Source organism: Microcebus murinus, chromosome 6 (assembly GCF_040939455.1).
Source record: "Microcebus murinus isolate Inina chromosome 6, M.murinus_Inina_mat1.0, whole genome shotgun sequence".
Lineage (NCBI taxonomy): Eukaryota > Metazoa > Chordata > Mammalia > Primates > Cheirogaleidae > Microcebus > Microcebus murinus.
Window position 1 is genome coordinate 112,316,110 of NC_134109.1, and position 19,501 is coordinate 112,335,610.

Consider the following 19,501-nt stretch of genomic DNA (forward strand, 5'->3'; position numbering starts at 1 on the left):
ATCTCAGGAGTATATTTTGTGTAAAGTATCCTCATTAAAAAGCATTTTGTTTGGCCGGGCGCGGTGGCTCACGCCTGTAATCCTAGCTCTCTGGGAGGCCGAGGCGGGCGGATTGCTCGAGGTCAGGAGTTCGAAACAAGCCTGAGCAAGAGTGAGACCCCGTCTCTACTATAAATAGAAAGAAATTAATTGGCCAAATAATATATATAGAAAAAATTAGCCGGGCATGGTGGCGCATGCCTGTAGTCCCAGCCACTTGGGAGGCTGAGGCAGAAGGATCGCTTGAGCCCAGGAGTTTGAGGTTGCTGTGAGCTAGGCTGATGCCATGGCACTCATTCTAGCCTAGGCAACAAAGCGAGACTCTGTCTCAAAAAAAAAAAAAAAAAAAGCATTTTGTTAGATTTCTAGTTAAATATAGTAAACAACAGCAATTATTTCTATTCTCTCCTGAAACCCAGTAACATAACAATAAAGAAATATAAAGGCTATAAACCCACTAGAAAGAAAAAAGAGATGGTGAGGCAAAGCCAACAAATTTTGGAAAACAAAATTAAGTAGAACAGGAGAGAAAGCTGAAACTTAAAATGTCTACATGGAGAGGGAAGTTAACCAGAAACAATGATTAAGAATCAGGATAATCCTAGCACTCTGGGAGGCCAAGGCGGGCGGTTCCTCGAGGTCAAGAGTTCGAGACCAGCCTGAGCAATAGGAAGACCCTGTCTCTACTAAAAATAGAAAGAAATTAATTGACCAACTAAAAATATATATAGAAAAAATTAGCCGGGCATGGTGGCGCATGACTGTAGTCCCAGCTACTCAGGAGGCTGAGGCAGGAGGATCGCTTGAGCCAAGGACATTGAGGTTGCTGTGAGCTAGGCTGACGCCATGGCACTTACTCTAGCCTGGGCATCAAAGTGAGACTCTGTCTCAAAAAAAAAAAAAAAAAAAGAATCAGGATAGCCTAGCATTTCTTGACAGGAGTGTCAGAAGCTAGAAGACAATGGAACAATACCTTAAAAATTCCAAATGAAGGCCAGGGGCAGCAGCTCACAACTATAATCCTAGTACTTTGGGAGGCCAAGATGAGGGGATCACTTGAGCCCAGGAGTTCAAGGTTGCAGTAAGCTATGATGATGCCACTGAACTCTAGCCTGGGCCAAAGTGTATGACCTTGTCTCGGGAAAAAAAAAAAAAATCCAAATGAAAATAATTTCCAACCTAGAAATTTGACAGGCAAGCTATCAATTAATCATGCAAGGTCTCAAAAATTTACTTCCCAGGCACGCTTTCTGAGGAAGCTACTGGAAGATACACTCTATAAAAAAAGTGAGTAAACAAAAAATAGAAAACCATGGAATCTAGGAAAGTCTCTAACATAGGAGAGAGAACAAAGTGACTATTCTAAGACAATGGCTGTGTAAGCCATAGTGTAGTCAGTTCCAAATAGAGAAGACATTAATTGCTGGATTACCTGATTATAGCAGGAGGAATTTAGTTCGTTTGGAGAGTATGGAAATGAATTATTGATAAGGACATAGAAACTAAGCAAATAAAAAAAAAATAATCCATTAACTCCAGGAAAAATATAAAAATTATATGAAAAATGAGATGTAACCACCATCTACTACATGGATTGGTGGAGAATATTTACAGTGATAATATAAACACTGAATACTGAGTTCATCAAAGATTATGATGAGCCATAATTCTGCTCAGGGCCTTTTAAGAAGTTACAGCCAAGTGTTAATTGGCTTACTAAAGTATAAAATTGAAAAATCACTTGACTAGCTTTATAAAAAAAATAAAAAAAAAAATTGAAAAATCAAGAAAGAGTAGTATAAGCATGACTATTTAATAATATGAAGGAAATTACTACAAGAAACAGTCAAGGAAATTTAGACAGTATTCTCTGGGGAGTAGAAATTGGGGTACTATTTTGGTTATAATCTTGGTGGGGGTTTTTAACTCGCATTTGAAGATTTAAAAGCAACTGTCAAATAAGAGTGCTATGAGAAAAAATTAATCACAAATAGTAACTTGACATTTTGTCATTAAGAAGCATTATCACAAATTTATCTAAATTCATAATAATGACTAGAGGCTTACTGCAAAGAAATATGTAAATAAACCATCCCCTCTCATAACAAAAACAAAATTTATTTCTTATTTCTCCCGGTAGTAGCCAATCTCCAAGATGGTATCCATAATCCTTGCCAATCAGTTCTGCTTGTGTGATCAACAGAGTAGCAGAGATGACAGTGTGTGACTTTCAAGGCTGGGCTATGAAAGTATTTTGGCTTCAGCATTCCTTTCTTGGATTACTTTCTCTGAGAGAAGCAGCAGTCTGTTAAGAGACAATCAAGCGGCTCTGAGGAGAGGCCCACATGGAGAACTGAGGCCTCGCCATCATCAGGGAACACCACCCTGCCAGCCTGTGAATGAGCCCTTAGAAGCAGATCCTCCCACCTTAGTCAGGCCTTCAGAGGACTGCAGCCCCAACCAACACTTGGCTGTAACCTCATAAAAGGCCCCTACCCAGAACAATTCGATTAAGCCCTTCTCAAATTCCTGACCTACAGAAACTCTGAGAGATAATGTTTACTGCTGCTCTTTAACCCACAAAGTTTTTGGTTAATTTGTTATGCAGTAATAAATAACTAACATGATTTTCTTTCTCAACTTTTCCAACAACATCTGCAGTTATTTATTCAGGACCTACTAAGGGGCAGGTATTGGGTCAGTTACATACATTATCTCATTTAATACTTAAAGTAAACCTATAAGTAGATATTCCAGGAGAAGAGCTATAACAGTAGAGAGTAAAATAGCAGATGCTGAGAAATGGACACACACCTTGCTTTGTTTTTTGGTGACATTAATTTTACATCCCCACTTTGGAACAGATACAAAGTTCAGCAAGGCCCATGATCTCTTTCTTCCTCCCTATTCTCCCAGCCCCACCTCCATATACACTCTAATGCTCCAACTACACCATCTTAAAAGTTCCCTAAACTTCCAAACCTTCTGATCCCCACTCTCACCACATCAACTTTCTTTCTCCCTTACCCATTAGCACCTGCCTGTCCATGCTTTCTCTACTTATACAGTTAGGTTCTAGATGGTTCAATCTCTCATCTCTCCAAACCCCACACTTATTTGCCTCTGTTCTTTTATTCCATCTGCCCAAGAAAACACCAATTCTGTTTTTTTTCAGTTGGTCCATCTACATCACTTTCCTGCTCAAGAACTGCTTCCTTTTTTAAAAATAACTCTATTGAGGTATATTTCACATATCTTATAATTCATCCAAGTGTACAATTTAGGGATTTTAAAGTAAACTTACCAAGTTGTGCAATCAGCACCATAAATCAGTTTTAGAAGATTTTTATTATCCCAAAACATCTCTCATACCCATTTACTGTTAACCCCCATCCTCAGGAAACCACTAATCTATTCTTTACCTTTCTTAGATATTCCACATAAATGAAATCATACAGTAAGGTCTCTTGTGTCTGGCTTTTTTCACTGAGCATGCTTTGAAGGTTCATCTGCGTTATACAGTAAGTATCTATAATTTTGTTTTATTGCTGAATAGTATTCCATTGTATACCAAATTTTGTCTAACCATTCACTCACTGAAGGACATTTAGGTTGTTTTTAACTTTTAGCTATTATGAACAATGGTACTAAGGTCATTTGCTGGCAAATCTTAGTGTGAATAAACGTTTTCATTTCTCTTAGGCAGATACCTAAGAATGGAACTGCAGGGCGGTTTGGTGTATTTATGTTTAAGTTTTTAAGAAACTGTCAAACCACTTCCCAAAGTGGCTACACCATTTTACATTCCCACCAGCAATGTATGTGGGTTTCTATTTCTTCTAAACCTCCTCAACATTTGTTATTGTCTGTCTTTTAAATAATACCCATTCTAGTAAGTATGAAATGGTAGATAATCATTGTGGTTTTAATGGTGGTGGTATGTAAAGGAGGAGAAGGGGGGGAACCTAAAGCATCAACCCAGGAAAACTAGTACCAATATAAATATATAATTATAACCTCAGTTGAGTCCTCACTATTACCCTCAAGTCCTACTTTGTTTTTCTGATCTGCTTATTTTCCCATACTCCACGATAATTCCTATCTTTATCCATTCTCCTTAAAATTTAATCTCTACTTACCTTCTACAGGACCTAGGCCCACTTCCTACCTACCTCAGCTTCCTCCAACTATACTCACAAATCTTGCTATGTCTGGATTCACGCTTTCCCCAGTTAAGTAAGCTGTGGAACTCCTCCTACTAAATGCCAACTTCTCTATAGGAGCTCTACATCCCACACCCACTGACCATTTTAGGATCCATGAGTCATCAATTATTTCCTCTTTCCTTTTTTTGCAATTGACCCTTCAACTGAATTCTTCCCATAAACATTTAAACCAGTCTCTAGTCCCAGTTTAACAACAAAAGCTTCCAAATACTGCTTTCTTCAAATTCTCAACCAAGTTTTTTGAAAGAATTATCTGTATTCCCAATGTCCACTTTTCTACCTTCTATTCACTCCTCAGCTCACACCAATCTGAATCCTATCCTTTTTTTATTTTTATTTTTTGAGACAGAGTCTCACTTCTGTTGCCCAGGCTAGAGTGCCGTGGCATCAGCTTTCATAGCAACCTCAAACTCCTGTGCTCAAGTGATCCTCCTGCCTCAGCCTCCCGAGTAGCTGGGACTACAGGCATGCACCACCATGCCAGGCTAATTTTTTTATATGTATATATATATTTAGTTAGCCAATTAATTTCTTTCTATTTATAGTAGAGACAGGGTCTCGTTCTTGCTCAGGCTGGTCTCGAACTCTTGACCTTGAGCAATCTACCCACCTGAGCCTCCCAGAGTGCTAGCATTACAGGCAGGCGTAAGCCACTGCGCTCAGCCAGAATCCTATCCTTAAAACACCGACAATGCAGGTCTAGCTAGAGTCCCAATATCTTTTCAGAAATATTCAACAGAGCCAATAATTTCCTCTTCCTTGAAATACTCCAGTTTTCTTTCTAACATGTTGTTGGAAGACAATTTTCCATGTCTCCCATCCCATATTTCTATATGACTTATAAACACAGGCAACGACTGCCATTATTCCAGACTATTTTTTCAAAGCTGTCTAGATAGTGAATAGCCTTGGAAGATAAGATAGTGTCTCCCTCTGGGGCAAAGAGCAGGCATGCTTATTACTCATTATAAAAGATCTGGGTTTCCTAAGCCACAGTTCCTTCTCTGTAACACAATCACTATATGTGCAGGTGTTACTTGGCCCTCTTCAACATCACCCTACAGAAACTGGAGTTGGGAAAACAACACAAAGGCTGATACTATAACACTTAGCTGTGGGTAATAAACTGCCCATTGTCTATAATCCAGGAGTCATGTGCCTTCTGCCAATGTCCACGAAACTATGTCAAGCTAACTTGCTATAATAACTTGCAGGAGAATAAAATTTTAGATTATTTATAGTTCTTAACACTTTCTGGTAGCCTTGTTTTGTTTTCCTTGCCAACCTCTACTCCTTTACCTGATCTTTAAATGTAGGAATTCCTCACAGTTCGTATCTAGGCTCACTTCTTTTCTTACTCTACTGTTTCCCCTAAGGGGTTTAATTGCTCCTATGGCTTCAATTATGACTATCTTTATATCAATAACCCCAAAATATGAATATTTTTCTGCAGCCCAGATCTGTATTCTGAGCTCCAAAACCATGCACCTAATTAATTACCTCCTGAACATCTCTACTTGAAATCTGGTATGTTCCCAAATTCACTGTATCTAAACTGAACTCAGTGATTTTCCTTCTGCACGGCCCCTTATCACCTCCTCTTCTGCTCCCTAGGACAGTCAATAGCACCGCCATCTATCCTGATGCTTATGCCAAAACATCTAGGCATTTTCTTTGACACCACTCTCCCATATCTTTCTAATTTGTCTTCTATCACCACCGTCACTAAATCTAGTCCAAACCACCATTATATCATCTGTCATCTAGGTTCACCAGGTGGTCTTTCCAACCCCATACCTATCCCATACCAGTGGTTTTCAAAATGTGGTCCCAGAACATCTAGGGGGCCCTGTAAACCAATTGATCTGGTGAAGTCAACTGAGATACTATTTGCTTTTTTCAACATTTTGACATTTGTACTGAGGGTTCAAAAGCAATGGTGAGTAAACTGCTGATGCTTTAGCAGGACTCAAGGCCAAGACACTAAATTGTACTAAACGGTTGAGTATCCCTGATCCCAAAATCCAAAATGCCCTAATGAGCATTTCCTCTGACCATCCCATCAGTGTTCAAGAAGTTTTCAGATTTTGAATTTTCAGGTTAGGGATATCCAACTTGTAGTACTCGTACTCTTTTTTTTTTTTTTTAAAGAGATGAGGGTCTTGCTATGTCGCTCAGGCTGGACTCAAATTCCTGGGCTCAAGCAATCCTCCCACCTCAACTTCCTCAGTAGTTGGGAATACAGGCACATGCTACCAAGCCCAGCTCTTCATATTGTTTATTATCACACAAAATATCAGTTTCACTTAGGAATGTCTTTGATGAAGCAGAAAAACTGTTAATTTTATTAAATCTCAACTGCTGAGGTCAAGTCTGTTTAATATTCTGTGTGACAAAAATGAAATGTATGTACACAGCATTTCTGCTCAATATCAAAGTACAATAGTTGCTTCACTTGTATGATTGTTCAAGTTGCAAGCTAAAATAGCCACTTTTTCAAAGAACACTGTTTTCACTTGAAAAAAAATTGATGAACTATGGTTATTCAAACATAGGTTATTTGGCAGTAAGTTTCTCAAAAACAAATGAAGTGAGATATACTGTTCATTATCTAGTTCTTCTGGTCTGCTCATTACATTCACTGGTCTTTGAGAAATAAAGGTTCACTTAGTTATGCTGAACTTCCAAATGTGGACACATTACATTTTAAAAGTATATATAAAAACACATATACATTTGTTAATATCATCAGAGCCCCTATGTGGCTGCAAGGTCTGAAGGCCTCCTGCCTGCGCCAGTACCTGGACTGAGACACTCCCACACAGAAGGGCCTATGCCCTGCCAATGCCTAGATTCCATCTGCAAGGTGCTTAGAGGGTCAGACATGAGCTGCACTCCTTCAGCAAGCCTCCACAGGGTCCATGACCTCTGAAAGGCTCTTGCCCCCTACCAGCACCTATTTATTCTCCCAATGCAAGCCCACACCACAGGTTACTGACTGCCTGATCCCTTGCCTATACTCCAAAGGGTGGCCTACAGCAACTTCAGACCAGCTCCAATCTGGCCAAAACTAGCAGCTTCTCTGCTATATTGTGGGCCAAACCACACCTTCTCCAGTTGAGTTCTAAACCCCTTCCAAGTTTGTCCTTCCTTGAGTATTCTGGCTTAGCTCTATGGTATCATATACAGTTTCCTTATGTCTTACAATAACTTGTGTCATAGTTTATAATTATTTAAACTTCCTCTGTTTAACCTCTTATGTGGTTTCTATCTTCTGACTGGACCCAGACTGCTACAACATACTGAAGTACTGTCCTTCACACATTTTCCATGTATGTCACCATTACAAAATTACATGCTTTCTTTAGCACAAAGATGCTACCATAGCCATCTTTCATTTGCCAGAAACACATAAATATCAATAAATGTTAGCTAAATGAATTAAACAATATCGTCGAGATTCATGAAACAAGTAGAAAAATGAACTGGATGACTTCTTCCTCTTTTAATCAGCAATTTTTAGAATTCTGTGAATTCAGAAAACTAATCCTTTAAGGAAAGGTAATCAAAAAGACATGGGAACCAGGACACTGGTAGCTTAAATGGGTAAAGTATGATAATCTGTGTTATACTTCTGAAAGGAGCTGGTAATAATAGATATCCTTTTGATCAATTACTTAGTGGAATATCCAAATGCTGAGGTTTGCTATTTTATATGGGAGACAGCTGATGAAAGGCATATCCAGGTTCCAAGATTGTAGACTCTACTATTTAAGGCTAAATTGCTGCTACTAAGATTAGGTAATACAGTCTGTCTCTCAGTACAGGGGGTCACCAACTGCTGCTCTGAAGACATATTTTTCTTCTGCCGAGTTTTAACATTTAAAATTTTAATTGCCAACATTGAAAAAAGAGTTTTTTTTCACATGAAAATCCAAATTTTTGGCTTCTCAAGATAAAAATCAGAAAATTTTACAATACCAACCTCATACTTCTTCTAGAACTTAGTAGGCACCTACTTCTTTATATAAGGCATGTGTTCTCCTGTTCGCCACACAATTCCCACCAGGCCCATTTCACTTGTTTATGTTGCTTCTCTGGTCCCTGTAGTAAGCATGAGCTTGCAACCCTTGCTATAATAAGTTTTTATAACCATAAGCTTTGGAATCACAGATTTTTTTGTTCATGTTTCTCTTCCACCATTTTGTAGGTAATAGTACTTAGTAGTGGGATCTTGCCTAAGTGCATCATAAGAGAATTTACAGAACTGGATACAGTAAATATGTGCTCAATAAATACTAGCAATTTTATTACTGACATTGCTAAACTGGGAGACAATGGTATTGGGGAGAAAAAGTGTTGGTCTTGAAATTAGAAGATATGGGTCTAAGTTTCCTCACTTAGAAGACATGTGACCTCAAGCAAATTACTTAAAATTTTTAAACTCATTTTCCTCATCTGTATAAAGTAGATTTAAAACTATCTTCCTGCCTACCATGAAGCAATGCAGTGAAGTAAAAGGGTTTTGTTATTTGTAAAATGGAAAATCCCAGGTTTAAACACTAGATGAAGAAATCACCCATATGGAATATCAGTATTAACAACTGGCTAGTAAGCAGGCTTCTGATAACTAAATATGAAAGAGAAATACACCAGACTGAAGAGGGAAACACTCAAAGACTGGAGCCATATGTACTCTAGAACTGCCAAAAGCCCCAAACAGATGGTATCTTTGGAGTCCAGACTGGGAAAGAAGGACAGGGACTAGAGCAAGGATCAGCTAGCATAGCCACAGGGTAAATCTAAAAACTCTGCTCAAGGCCAGAGGCCTGGAGAAAAGATTAGGAAACTGTTCCAGAAGGCCCTGAAAACTTACTATACCAAGCAACAAGATTAACCCATGTCCATATCTGACTAGAGTCAAGGTATTATTTTTGTTTCTAACCAGAATCAAGCTGGATAGGATTTTCAATAAAGAAAGTCTGACCTGAAAAAACAAGAAAAATAGGCCGGGCGTGGTGGCTCACGCCTGTAATCCTAGCACTTTGGGAGGCCGAGGCGGGCGGATTGCTAAAGGTCAGGAGTTCGAAACCAGCCTGAGCGAGACCCCGTCTCTACCAAAAATAGAAATAAATTAATTGACCAACTAAAAATATACATACAAAAAAAAATTAGCCGGGCATGGTGGCGCATGCCTGTAGTCCCAGCAACTCGGGAGGCTGAGGCAGTAGGATCGGATCGCTGAGCCCCGGAGATTGAGGTTGCTGTGAGCCAGGCTGACGCCACCGCACTCACTCTAGCCTGGGCAACAAAGTGAGATTCTGTCTCAAAAAAAACAAAAAAAAAAAAACAAGAAAAATAATATATATTATCGATGAAGGTGCAGAAGCACATCCTCCTCTCATTCACTACTGGTAAGCATGTACACTGGCACTATTTGCTAACACAACACAACAGATGTACTTCACAGTGCCTGTCCAAACTACTACCCATGCAATGACAGTTCTCAGTGTCCTGTTGCCTCCTTGGGCACAGCACTGAATCAAGAGCCAATCCCTTGGCAGGTTGATTAACTAATAGCCTAGTGAGAAAAGAGACACTGGGCCAATTAGATTCATCTCTCAGAAATTTATAATCAGAGCACAGACTGAGCCAGAAAGGTGTTATGAGCTACGTTAGGGACTGAAGTTGCCATCTGGGACTATGTACAAAGTGAGCAGGCAGAGGAGGCTTGTCTACAATGAAATGAAGGGAGCAAAAGAGTGGAGGAGGGCAGAAATCTAAAGCCTCTGAGATAAAAAAAAAATAGAGAGCTTCTTCAATTCTAGCCCACTGTTATTTTCTTGAGAATGAGCCATGTCTCATTGGCCTGGGAGCTCTGTATGATTGCAATAAATCCTTGCTCACTTGAGCTAGTGGATGTCGTTCCTTACAATCACAAAGGCCTAATCTAGAATACAAATTGGCAATAAATGGACAGTCAAAACCAAGAGACTCTTGAGCAAAATGTGGAAGGTTGGTGAGAGCATGGTTGTAGGGTTGTAGGATCATGTTAGGTAAAGTAACAAACTTCTTCATTGCTTACCCAACCCACAGCCCTTTCCAGAACTCATGAAAGGGACAAGATTAGAAAACTTGTATTGCTTTCAGCAAGATAACTGGACCAGCAATAGACACCTGACAAGTCCAGTCAAAATAGGTTAAAACAATTGGTGCAAAAGTCCCCTAGAGGTATAGTCTTAACTGGTTGGTAATGTAGCCTTAACATACAAATGGTCAGCAGTGGCCATATTAGGCATTACACAAAATGAGTAAAGTGAGCTACAGAGATAAAGCCTAGAGTAGAGATTCAAAAAGAAACTGCCTATGGCTGTTCTGGTCACCACGAGGCCTCACTATGCTTTCTTCTGTTTTCTTTGGATGTCTGGAAACTGCAACATCTTTTTTACTTGAGTAAAAAAGATTTTTTTGTTCTTTATAGTCCAGGGGCAAAGACTGGAACAGACAAGCATACAGTAAAAGTATAAAAATAAAAGTGTTTAGAACTTGCTTCTTTAAAATGGAAAAAATAAAATAAAAGTGTGGTGGAGGGAATAGAACACTTTCAACCCAACAATTCTATATAATGATAAGCTTGCACAAAAATTTAAATAGCACATAGAGTAGCTTATTTATAGAGAAAAGCTGGTAAGAAGCTCCGTATACAAAGGTCTGTTAACTAAACCACGTTCCATTCATACTGGCAATATTGTGCAGCCACTAGAAGCTGTAACAAAGCATAGGTATCCTTTTCTACCCACACTCATGCTCTTTGACTCACATACCAAAGAGATTCAGATAGCAAGGGATACTTGTATTCAATGACTTGGAAAGATATTCATGATATATTAAGCGGAAAAAAAAAGGAAAAAAAAAACACAACATATACTGTATTTTTGTTAAAAGTAGCACATTTACATATATTTGTATATAAACAAAAATAAGACTTTCTGCACTGTCTGAAATGTTGTCTTTTTTGTGATTCTTATAAACAATAAAAACTCTACTAAAAAATTAAATACAGATTTTCATTCAGAAGCTGCAAGGTAGAATTTGGACACCAAGTCCTGGTTCTATTGTAGGACTGAGTGGTAATGTGGTTAGAAAAGCAAAGGGTGAATGAGATAAAGGATAGGGCCTGGGGCTTTATACCAGTCGAAGACCTTATTGCCCAATAACAGCTATTCTTTAAAATAAACTTTTCACTCCAGACAGGCAAGTCTCTTCACTGTATTCCCCTTCACTCAACATACTCACTCATGTTTCCATTATGCTGTTCATGCTAATTCTCTGGTGCTGCCTGTCCTCCATCATGCCCTCTGCTTAATAGCAAGTCAAGTCTCGGTCCCTTCAAAAAGCAGTTTGACTATTCCAGGCAACAGTGATTTCTCCTCTCCTTGAATAGCTATAGTTTTGAATTCACAGATCTACTTAAAAAAGAATCACTCAAAATCTCTAAGTCACTAGTCAGTGCACTGGAGTGCCAGATAGGTAGCTCTAGCATATTAAAAACCAGTTCCAGGCCTCATGCCTGTAATCCTAACACTCTGGGAGGCCAAGGCGGGCAGATTGCTCGAGGTCAGGAGTTCAAAACCAGCCTGAGCAAGAGCGAGACCCCATCTCTACTATAAATAGAAAGAAATTAATTGGCCAACTAATACATATAGAAAAAATTAGCCAGGCATGGTGGTGCATGCCTGTAGTCCCAGCTACATGGGAGGCTGAGGCAGGAGGATTGCTTGAGCCCAGGAGTTTGAGGTTGCTATGAGCTAGGCTGACGCCATGGCACTCACTCTAGCCTGGGCAGCAAAGCGAGACTCTGTCTTAAGAAAAAAAAAGCAGTTGCACACAAGTGAAATCTTGTAAGACCAAAATGTAATCAATGTTTAAGATGTGTCCACTTCCATAAAGATAGCCTGATTATAAACTTGGGAAGCAAAAAGATAAAAATAGCAGTAAAAAAGCAGGGTCAAATAATTTGTTTTGCACTCTCTCTAATGACAGAATAAGAGAGGGTATTAGATTGGTGAGGCAGATAGTCTAGGCTGGTTCACTCACCAACCACTTCTCCCTCTTCTCTATAAAAGCTGTAAAGCTAAAATATAGTAGTCCCCCTCCTTGTCCACAGTTTGGCTTTTCATGGTTTCAGTTTCTGCAGTATAGCACCATATTTTGAGACAACATTCACAGAACTTTTATTACAGTATGCTGTTATAATTATTCTATTCTATTATTAGCTATTGTTGTTAATCTCTTACTGTGCCTAATTTATAAATTAAACTTTATCCTAGATATGTATGTATGTGAAAAAACATAGTATAGGCCAGGCGCGGTGGCTCACGCCTGTAATCCTCTCACTCTGGGAGGCTGAGGCAGGTGGATAGCTCAAGATCAGGAGTTCAAAACCAGCCTGAGCAAGAGCGAGACCCCGTCTCTAAATAGAAAGAAATTAATTGGCTAACTAAAAATATATAGAAAAACTTAGCTAGGCATGGTGGCACAAGCCTGTAGTCCCAGCTACTCAGGAGGCTGAAGCAGGAGGATTGCTTGAGCCCAGGAGTTTGAGGTTGCTGTGAGCTAGGCTGATGCCATGGTACTCTAGCCCAGGCAACAGAGTGAGACTATCTCCAAAAAACAAAAACATAGTATATAATAGAGTTTGGTGCTAGCCACAGTTTCAGGTATCTTCTGGGGGTCTTGGAATATATCCCCTGAAGGTAAGAAGGGACTACTGTACTATCTTTCAGTCTTTTTGAAGCTCACGGTGGCCACTGACATTCTGGCCAAAGATCTAAAAGCCCCCATGGAGAGCTTTTCTTCCTGTTTGCCTTTCCAGCTGCTTGGAACATAGACAAAATGCCTGGAGGAACAGTGGCTATTCTGCAAACAAAAGAATAAAAACAAAAGGAAAAGAAAGAGCCTGGATCCTTGCTGAGATTGGCGGCTACACTGTCCCAGTCTGTCCCATCACCAGATTTCTTTTTTTTTTTTGAGACAGAGTCTCATCACTCTGTTGCCCAGGCTAGAGTGCCATGGCATCAGCATAGCTCACAGCAACCTCAAATTCCTAGGCACAAGCAATCCTTCTGTCTCAGCCTCCCTAGTAGCTAGGACTACAGGCATGTGCCACCATGCCCGGCTATATATATATTTATATATATATAATATATAAAGTATTAATTATATAAATTATTTATATAATTATTATATTTATATTATATAATACATTGTATTAAATTATACATAATTATATAAACTATTTGTATTTATATAAATTAATCATATAAATTATATTTTATATATATTTTATTTTTATATATCATATAATATTTATATATATATTTCTAGTTGGTAAATTAATTTCTATTTATAGTAGAGACGGGGTCAGCTCTTGCTCAGGCTGGTTTCGAACTCCTGACCTTGAGTGATCGATCAGCCTGCCTTGGCCTCCCAGAGTGCTAGGATTACAGGCATAAGCCACTGCGCCCAGCCCCATTCCCAGATTTTTTGTTTTGTGAGAAAAATAAGCCCCTATTCCTTAAAGTCACTAGACAGCAGGTTTTCAGTTCTTTGTGGCTATGGACATTCCTGATATGGTTAGCACGGAGCTTAGAACAGTGTTTCTCAACTATCTTTCCTCTCCAACATGTATGAGGGATAGAACACATTCCTTTCATTAATAGTTACTCATGACAGCAGTGATTCTCAACCTGGCAGGCATCAGAATGTGAAATGGGGGCAGAAAAGACAGTGGCCCTGAACCTTGGTGACTACCCAAAGCAAGGTCTCCTTGTAAGCATTTATCTGAGAGGCATCTCAATCTGGTGCCTCAAAAAATGCAATAAGGATTTTTTGTTCTGATGCTAAACAAACAAAATACTCCCTAACCAAGTTGCTCCTTTCTTTCAAAGTCAACTCTTCTTTCAAATTTTATTCCCTCTTAATTACTAAGAAATTACTTAATTATTAATAAACCTTTCATAATAACCACTCCCAAAAAACTCAGGTATTGACCCTACAGAAATAAAAACCAAAGTTCTGTTTTGAAGGCAACTGTATTTATAGGTATTCTGTTACTGCATTTATCATGGTTATAAAAACTCTGATATCATGTTTATGTACTGATATACTTTGTACAGTTACAAGTACAGATGCCCATGAAAGCTTATTTTCCATTACAGATAATTTAATTTTTGTATTATTTTTTATTTTTTTTGAGACAGAGTCTCACTCTGTTGCCCTGGTTAGAATGCTGTCATGTCAGCCTAGCTCACAGCAACCTCAAACTCCTGGGCTCAAGCGATCCTTCTGCCTCAGCCTCCGGAGGAGCTTGTACGACAGGCATACGCCACCATGGCTGGCTAATTTTTTCTATTTTTGGTAGAGACAGGGTCTTGCTCTTGCTCAGGCTGGTCTCAAACTCCCGAGCTCAAACAATCTGCCCACCTTGGCCTCCCAGAGTGCTAGGATTAAAGGCGTGAGCCACCACGCCCAGCCAATTTTTAGATTATTAATTGTTCCCTTTCAGGGCATTTTATAGCCGCCTACTGATTCCCTAAATCTGGGAAATAAAGGTCTTCTTCAAGTAAGTACAATTCTACAAACTATTCACAGACAGTATTTATATTCAATTTTTAAAATATTATTATATATGCTCTTTAGTCTATTATGCTATACAATTTAGGTTAAAAAACTTCCAGGCCAGAATCCCTAGATATTTTGAGAAGTAAAAGGGAAAAGACCTTTCTTGAACAAAATCAACTTAGCTGTTTCCTTTTCAAAATTTAATGCAAACTCATCACTAGTGAAGGATAAATGTTTAAGACATACATCATAAAGAACATGACCAAGGCCGGGCGCGGTGGCTCACGCCTGTAATCCTAGCTCTTGGGAGGCCGAGGCGGGCGGATTGCTCAAGGTCAGGAGTTCAAAACCAGCCTGAGCAAGAGCGAGACCCCGTCTCTACTATAAACAGAAAGAAATTAATTGGCCAACTGATATATATATATAAAAAATTAGCCGGGCATAGTGGCACATGCCTGTAGTCAGTTACTCGGGAGGCTGAGGCAGAAGGATCACTCGAGCCCAGGAGTTTGAGGTTGCTGTGAGCTAGGCTGACGCCACGGCACTCACTCTAGCCTGGACAACAAAGTGAGACTCTGTCTCAAAAAAAAAAAAAAAAAAAAAAAGAACATGACCAAATGCTCTTAACAAACATCTCAAGACAAATCACTGCAACTAAACATGCAACATAAAGTATAATGCTCTTATTTGGGCAAAGTGTTTATTTTCATATGGCAACCTAATTCTAAGATGGGGATTTTCTAAGATATTCCAAAATATCTAAATCTCAAGGCACATGGCAGTCTAGAACACTTAAATTCATCAAAATCTACAGAAAAATTATAAGAACAATCCTCTTTATGACTGCAGTAGATCTGGCATTTGATTTATCTTTCATATCATTTTCACTGAAAAATTCACAAAGAATAATCTGTCTTCCAAACAGGTCTTTCCTTCATTGGGCTGGTTGAGAACGTTACTCAACTGTCAGTAAAGTCAAGACTTCCATCCAATATCATTAGCCAAGTTCACTCTTCTGATACCACAGTGAAAGGTTTGATCCTGGTCAGGCAGGTGCAAATGTATGCCAAGTGTTGGTGTGCTTTGAACGAGTAAAGGTGATTTAAAAACAAAAATGTTGCTGTGCAGTTTAGGGCAAACTATGCTCAGTACCAGAGAACAACTCAGATCAGTGGGCCTGTTGATGATTCCTATTCAAAGGATGGCATAAAGAATAAATGTGGGTACTGTTTACTCGAAAAAATAAAACATACATTTAATTGGTGTAGAATGTCATCAGTCAGATTTTTCTAAAAATTGCATTAGTAGTTTCTTTGGGGAAAAAAATCATTGCCTAATTTAGATTTTTTTTTTTTTTTTTGAGACAGAGTCTCACTTTGTTGCCCAGGCTAGAGTGAGTGCCGTGGCGTCAGCCTAGCTCACAGCAACCTCAAACTCCTGGGCTCGAGTGATCCTTCTGCCTCAGCCTCCCGGGTAGCTGGGACTACAGGCATGCGCCACCATGCCCGGCTAATTTTTTTATATATATATCAGTTGGCCAATTAATTTCTTTCTATTTGTAGTAGAGACGGGGTCTCGCTCTTGCTCAGGCTGGTTTTGAACTCCTGACCTTGAGCAATCCGCCCGCCTCGGCCTCCCAAGAGCTAGGATTACAGGCGTGAGCCACAGCGCCCGGCCCCTAATTTAGATTTTTAAATGAGAAGGTAAAGTACAGGCTTACATCTTCCTCAAACAAAAGTTGTCCCAAGCATTTTTAAAATGGTAGAGATTTGTGTACGTGTACCTGTTACACCTACATGAAAACAAATCTAAATAAATTTAAATTTCTTCAGCTCAGTTTGACAAATGCATTTTAATTATTAGAAACCCAACAAACCCAATAAAATGTAAAACAACATTACCATACTTGGTGCCTCCAAGTTTAGATACATTGAAGAACTTCTTATGTGAACTGCCATTTAATGTTTCAATAAGGTACTCAAAGGCATATCCTGAAAAAAAATTATACTGTCATTAAACACAGCTACAAAGTCCCTTATCCAAAGTGAAAACACCTGGAAACTAGCTTTGCCCAATAGAAATTTCTATAATGGCAGAAATGTTCCGTGTTTGTGCTGTCCAGTAAGGTATACATTAGCCACATGTGGTTACTGAGTACTTGAAACGTGGCTACTACAGTAATTGAACAAATAAATTTTTGATTTTATTTAATTAATTTAAAGTCATACACAGCTAGTATTCATATTGAATAGGCTAGCTCTAATTTGTCAAGTAAAAATTAGTAAGATAATTTACTCCCGAAATGTGTTAATACCTGGAAAGGAACAGTAAGAATGATTTAAATAAAGTAGAGAGATGTTTTTGAAAGACACAGCTCTGAAAATTGGGTAAGTACAGACAGAACAATTTGAGAACTCCAGTTAAGTTAGAGGGACTGATTAAAAAACAACAATAAAGGTCGGATTTTTACAGAGCATTCAACAACATAGACAAAATCAAAACCAAACCAACCCCCAAACTTCTCAAGTAAGACCTTAATAGATCTTAAGACTGAAGATAAAAGTGAACAAAATATCTACGTAAATTATTATATTCTCCCTTAAAAGAGACTCGTCCTTCTGGTTTTGCATGAATTGAAGCTGAACTACAAAGTCAAAGACTCAGGGGTCTCATATGAATGTGCCCCAGCTCCTAACGTTCTGGGGGGAAGTGGCTGGGAGGCAGATCTTTTGTGCAGACTCATTGCAGTGGGTGGACAGGACCCTCAAAATTGTTGGGGTCTTCGTCCAAAATGAGAAGAGATAAGCACAGCCTACTTTCAGAATGAAAGTGTTTCTATCCCTCTCTCTCTTTTTTTACAAAGAGAGGTGGGCTGGGAGGAGACTCAGAGCTTCAATAGTTGGGGGAACCGGCTGATCAAAGTACAACCTTGACTGCCCCTCATATGGCTTACAGAGGCTAAGAGAGACGGAGGGGCTCGAGACTAGATAGTGGAATAAACAACTAGCTGCGTGAAACCCAAGCAAGGACACGCTGCCCCCCCCCCCGCATCTCTCACAAATGGGGGCGGTGTGGGGAAGATGGTGGGCCTCACTCTGCCCCTAGTGTTACTGACGGGGGCCAGGAAGCCGCTGGCAGCAAGCAGCGGCAACCGGGTGAGATGGGCGCGAGTCAAGGCCAGCAGCGAAGCGGACGGCCCTGCTGGGGTCGTCGTGGAAGGCGGGGTGGTGAGGCCCGGCTTCCTAAGCCTCCGCGCAGAGAATGCAGCCCAGCAGGCAGGCCCCGAGGGGAGCCCTGAGGGCCCCCGGCCCCTGTCGGGCGACTCTAGGAGAGAGAGGAAAGGAACACGGCGACCAGACAGCGCGCGTTTCCAGCAGCCAGACCCAAGTCGGCGGCCCCAAACTGACCTGCACTTGGGGCGTCCATCGCCGGAGACCATATTATCCCTGCGGGAAGGGGGCCAGCGTGGGGAAGGAGGGGAGGCCTAGCGGGGAGGAGGGGAAGGAAGACGGGCGGACTGGCAAGAGAGGAAAGAAGGAAGCAGTCGCGCGCAAACACCGCGAGAGCCGCGGAGCAGGACCCGTATCTACGCTCGCGCGATTTGAGCCTAACTCCCGCGAGATCTTCGGACATTGAAAACAAAGACAGAAGGGGCGGAGCTAGTCTTAAGAGGATTCCGGGCGCAGTCACCGGTGTTCTCGCGAGCAGGGGCAGAACGCCGGGGAGGGTGTAACGTTGGCGTCACTAGCTTGGCCTCGTAGCGGTCCGTTACTTAGCTGTGGCTTCAAGTGCCCTATTGGGGTTGTCAGGTCGAGCGCTGTGTGGGTTCCTACAGGGTGTCTTCCGGAGTAGGAGTCGGAATCGGAACTCCTAGGAAAGACAGCGTAAGGAGATCTGCTTTCCCCGGGCGATAAAGCCTTGCATTAACTTGTCGTATGTGGGTAGCCCCATATGTGTTCTCTACAGAAGGTGGGGAGACACTCGGGCACGTCGGAGGCACTTAACTAATTGTTGAATGAATTAATTTTTCCTGACACTCCGCAGCTTCAGTCCCTTTCTGATGACTTCTTCCCAGTAGCAGCTAATCATGCTTAAGCTTCTCCGTCCTTCCGCTTCAGCTCCTCCTGTTGGCACCCAACTTCCCAGAAAGAGTGGTTTGCGCTCGCCCTTCTCCCACTCTTTATCCCTCCTCCAGTCTGGCTTCCACCCTCAGAGTTCGACCGAGGTCAGCCGTAACTCCACTTGCTAATCTCACGTTTCTCAATCCTTACTCTACTTGTTCTTTTCCTTTGTTGAAAAATACTCTTCCATTGGCTGCTGTGACCTAAAACTCTTATTTTTATTTTTTTACTTATTCTAAGGTTGCTCCACCTCAGTCTCCTCTGCTGATTCTTTCCTCTGCACAGCCTTAAAATGTACTGGGCCTTAAGTGTACCCCAGGGCTGTGGCTTGCACCTCCTCTCACTCTGCATTTTCCCTGGCCCATCTCGCCCTCTCCTCTGGCTTCAGTTATTAGTTAATATGTTGATCCTTCCCAGTTTACCTGTAACTCAGGCCATTTCCTAAAGCGCAGAGTTGCATATCCTAGTACCTGTTGGATACCTCCACATCCC

The 19,501-nt window shown here is 40.5% G+C and overlaps 1 protein-coding gene across 2 annotated transcripts in view; it reads right to left on the minus strand.

Annotated features, from left to right (window-relative positions):
* The window catches only part of IREB2 (iron responsive element binding protein 2), a 57,752-nt gene extending 39,330 nt beyond the window's left edge, over window positions 1–18,422 (minus strand). For both annotated transcript variants that reach the window (XR_001147535.2, XM_012739402.2), the window contains exons 1-2: window positions 18,296–18,422; window positions 16,790–16,879 (exon numbers count right to left, since the gene is read on the minus strand). Coding sequence is in view for 1 of the 2 variants with exons in the window: in XM_012739402.2 (XP_012594856.1) it covers window positions 16,790–16,879; window positions 18,296–18,314 (109 nt within the window). In the remaining variant the exon portion in view is untranslated. The remainder of the gene's footprint in view (window positions 1–16,789; window positions 16,880–18,295) is intronic.
* Between the last annotated feature and the right edge of the window lie 1,079 nt (window positions 18,423–19,501).